This window comes from Terrapene carolina, unplaced genomic scaffold (genome assembly GCF_002925995.2).
Source record: "Terrapene carolina triunguis isolate 2854851 unplaced genomic scaffold, T_m_triunguis-2.0 Scaffold28602, whole genome shotgun sequence".
Taxonomy (NCBI): domain Eukaryota; kingdom Metazoa; phylum Chordata; order Testudines; family Emydidae; genus Terrapene; species Terrapene triunguis.
Genome location: NW_020692953.1, coordinates 131 through 3682, shown reverse-complemented (window position 1 = coordinate 3682; position 3552 = coordinate 131). Strand labels below are relative to the sequence as shown.

Here is a 3552-nt window from a genome sequence, read left to right as displayed (position 1 = left end):
CTGCATCCCTGCACCCTGTCCCTAGTTCCCCTGCTCCCCATCCCCCGTCCCCCTGCACACTGAACCCCAAAGAGGCTGGGGTGAACCGTCCCCCAGCTGAGCTCCACGGAGCCAGGTCTGAGGGGGAAGGTGACCCCATTGGGCTCCCAGGGGCTGGCCAAGCTTAGCTGGAAGCCTGACTCCGGTTCTGGGCACCCGTGTTGGGAGACGCCAGATCCCAGCTGGAGCAGGGACACGGAAGGGCTGGTGGGGCGCCCAGGGGCACGGAGAGCGAGTCCCACCAGAGGGGACTGGGGGAGCTGGGCTGGTTCACCCCAATTGCCGGCTGAGTAGGCAAGAGAACAAAGGGGATGAGCACCACTGGGTGCTGAGAGACGGGGAACTGCTTCCAGAGCCGCCGGGGCCCCAGCTCCCCCGGAACGTCACCCCCAGCGACAGCGGGACCTACCGGTGTGGGTACAGCACAGAGCTCCACGGGCACCACCTCCGCTCACCCCCCAGCGAGCCGGTGCCACTGAACATCAAAAGTACGGACACCTACAGCCCCCATTCTACATTATAGACAGCCCTCACCCACCCCCTGCTGCCTTAGTGCCCATTATACAGTACAGCCGCCCCTTCCCCACCCCCACCCTCTGCTGCCCCAGTGCCCATTATACAGTATAGCCACCCCTTCCCCACCCCCACCCTCTGCTGCCCCTAATGCCCATTATACAGTATAGCCGCCCCTTTCCCACACTCAGCACTGTGGTTTCTCTGTTGACCTCTCCCCTGTCCTGCTCCCCTCAGATCCCCCTCCACAGCCATTACTGAGTGTGGATCCCCCGTCCGGAGTGGTGAGCGAAGGGCTCCCCCTGCTCATCACCTGCATGGCCCCTGGGAACACCAGAGAGAAGAGGTTTCACTTATACAAGGACGGAGCTGAGATCGTCTCTGGGGACACAGGGTCTGAGATCAGCACCACAGAGCCCAGCACCGGCTCTATGACAGTCTCTATGCTCAGCATCCTGCGAGCAGGTCCCAGCAACACCGGGCAATTCAGATGCGGGTACGAGGTGAACATGGGCAGGAGGTGGATCCCATCCCCCAGGAGCCAGGCTGTGAACGTCACCGTGACAGGTGAGGCCTGTAATCACACCCCGCAATAACCCCAGCACCCCAACACCTGCTACCCTGGGGGAGACCCTGGAGCCAAGACACAGCACATGTTGGGCGGGGGGGGCGACAGAACCACACATGGCCCCAGGGGTGCAGTATCTGAGCCTGACACCAGGTGGCAGCATTTCAACATGGGCGGTACCAAGAGCATCTGGCAGGCAAAAAATCCCTCCTTAAAGGGGAGGGCCCAGATTGTCCCCTGCCCTGGATGGGGTCTGGAGCAGTTAGAGGGTCCCCAGATGCTGCCCCCTCCCTTGTTCCTGGCTGTTAACTCATCCCCTCCTTTTACCAGCCTGGTCTCTGCCCATCCCCCTGGTGGCTGGGTGCAGTGGGGCTGCCACGGCTCTGGCTCTGCTGCTGCTGCTCATCTGCCTCTGCAGGAAGAAGAAGGCAGGTGCGTGAGGCGTAGGATAGGGAATGGGACCCAGGCGTCCGGGATGGCAGCACAGGGCATTCACCCCTAGGGGGCACCGCAGCTCTCAGTGCCTGTGGGGGATGGGACCCAGGCATGAGGGACAGGAATGTTCTCACCTAGGGGGCGCCTTCAGCGCTCTCAGCCCCCACAAGGAGTGACGTGGGATAGCAAGAGCCGGTTGCAAAGGACTGTGGGTAACTGGCTAGAGCAGGACTGCCATGCAAGGGATCATGGGTAGTTGGGTACCACAGGACTCTGGTGCAAAGGACTGTGGGTAACTTGGCACAGCAGACTCCTGATACAAAGGAATGTGAGTGATTTGGCTTTGGGGGGGAAGGGAACACAAATCTGGGGCTGAGACCCAGACAACTTCAGGTGGGGGGCAGGATGGGGGATGGGACCCAAGCATCCAAGAAGCAGCACAGTCACCTCACCCCTGGGGGAGCCGTTCAGGTCCCAGACCCGGGGCCGGACAAACTGGGAGGGGGGATGGGACCCAGGTGTCCGGGATGGCAGAGTGCTCCCCCTTAGGGGGCACCGCTGCTGGGGAGAGACGGGGACGAGAGACTCTGTGGAATCTCGCTTTAATTCAATCTCTTTCCTTCCTTCCCCAGCTAGCCGCCGGCTCTCCATGTAAGTTCCTCTGGGTCCCCAGGCCCCGCCATGGGGCCGGGAGCCATTTGTCCCTGGGAGGGCAAATCTGTTCCAACAGGTCCCTCGATCCCCTGGGGATAGAACCCAGGAGTCATGGCTCCCGACCTGCCCCCCTTCCCCTGGGGGAATCAGGGGCAGGGGTAAGGAAAAGAGAATGAAGGAGGGAACTGGAGTGTGACCGATGGGAATGAGCGAATGGAAAGGGGCAAAGACAGGAGAAATAAATGGAGGAAAGGAAATAGAGAGGAAAAGGAGGAGAGGAGGAAAAGGGGGAGGGAGGAAGGAGAGAGAATGAAGGAGACGGAGGAAGAAAAAGAGGATGAACGGCTAGGAAAGAAGGAGAGAAGAGAAAGTGGTGACCCAGAATCCTTTGCAGCACCGTGGGGAATTGGGGGTTGTATGGGCTGAGGAAAGGGGCTCCCAGCAGCCTCCCACCACTCCACTGAACCTCCGATTCTGCCTTCGCAGGTCGGCCGAGATCTCCGGGATAAATATATGTGAGTAACGACTGCCCCGCCCTTACTGGGGGCAGCCCCCCCACCTCCAGGACACCACCGGCCTCCCCTTTAAGAGGGGGATTTCTGACTGCCATACCCTGGTTTCAGTGGGATACGATGTTGCATTTCAATTGGTGGGTTTCTCCCCACACAGGCTCAGCGCACAACATCCTATGTCGCTGTAAAATGGTTCCCTGTTCAAACACCTCGCACTGAGCACAGCGATCCTGAGACCTTCACTTTCGGCTGAGGCCCCAAGGTCCACAGGACCAAGAACCCTCCTGTTTAATGGCTGTTTCCCCTTCTCTTCACAGGTGGTGTCGCGGCAGAGACACAGTAAGTTGCCCCAATTCCAGAGGCCGATACAGCCCGACCCCTCAGGGACTTGCTCTGTCTGTCCCCGGTGGGGCTGTCCATGCCCGCCCACCCCAACAGACTGGCCCATCCCATAAGAACCTCATTGTTTGAGAGGGGCAAGGGGAACAGCCACCCCAGCCCACCATCTAATCTGGGTAAATTTCCTAGGTCCCCAACTTCTAATCTATAGTCACGTAATCTGTGATGCAACACTGCCACCTAATGGCATGGGGCATCTTCTCCCCTAGGCCAAGGTGGTAGGAACTGAGTTGAAAACAACTAGGCCTGGCAGAATTCGGTTTTCATTTTTCTGTAAGTTAAATGGATAATATCAATGGTTATTTTTAAGTTTTTTCCCCTCATTTTTTCCTCTTCAAATTGTCACAGTTCTAGGAAATTCTGAGCAGGGCTTAGACTTTAATTATTTAAGGACAGGAGAGATTGAGATTCAAAAAGATCAGAGCTTGCTAA

At 58.4% G+C, this 3552-nt stretch overlaps 1 protein-coding gene across 1 annotated transcript; it reads left to right on the top strand.

The window, feature by feature from the left end:
• Window positions 1-333: 333 nt before the first annotated feature.
• Window positions 334-3060, top strand: LOC113409035 (junctional adhesion molecule B-like; the record flags this gene model as incomplete). Its single annotated transcript, XM_026662580.1, has 6 exons — window positions 334-527; window positions 790-1119; window positions 1451-1552; window positions 2188-2206; window positions 2696-2724; window positions 3039-3060. Coding segments are annotated over 6 exons (696 nt in total), but the record flags the coding sequence as incomplete, so codon positions are not given.
• Window positions 3061-3552: the final 492 nt, after the last annotated feature.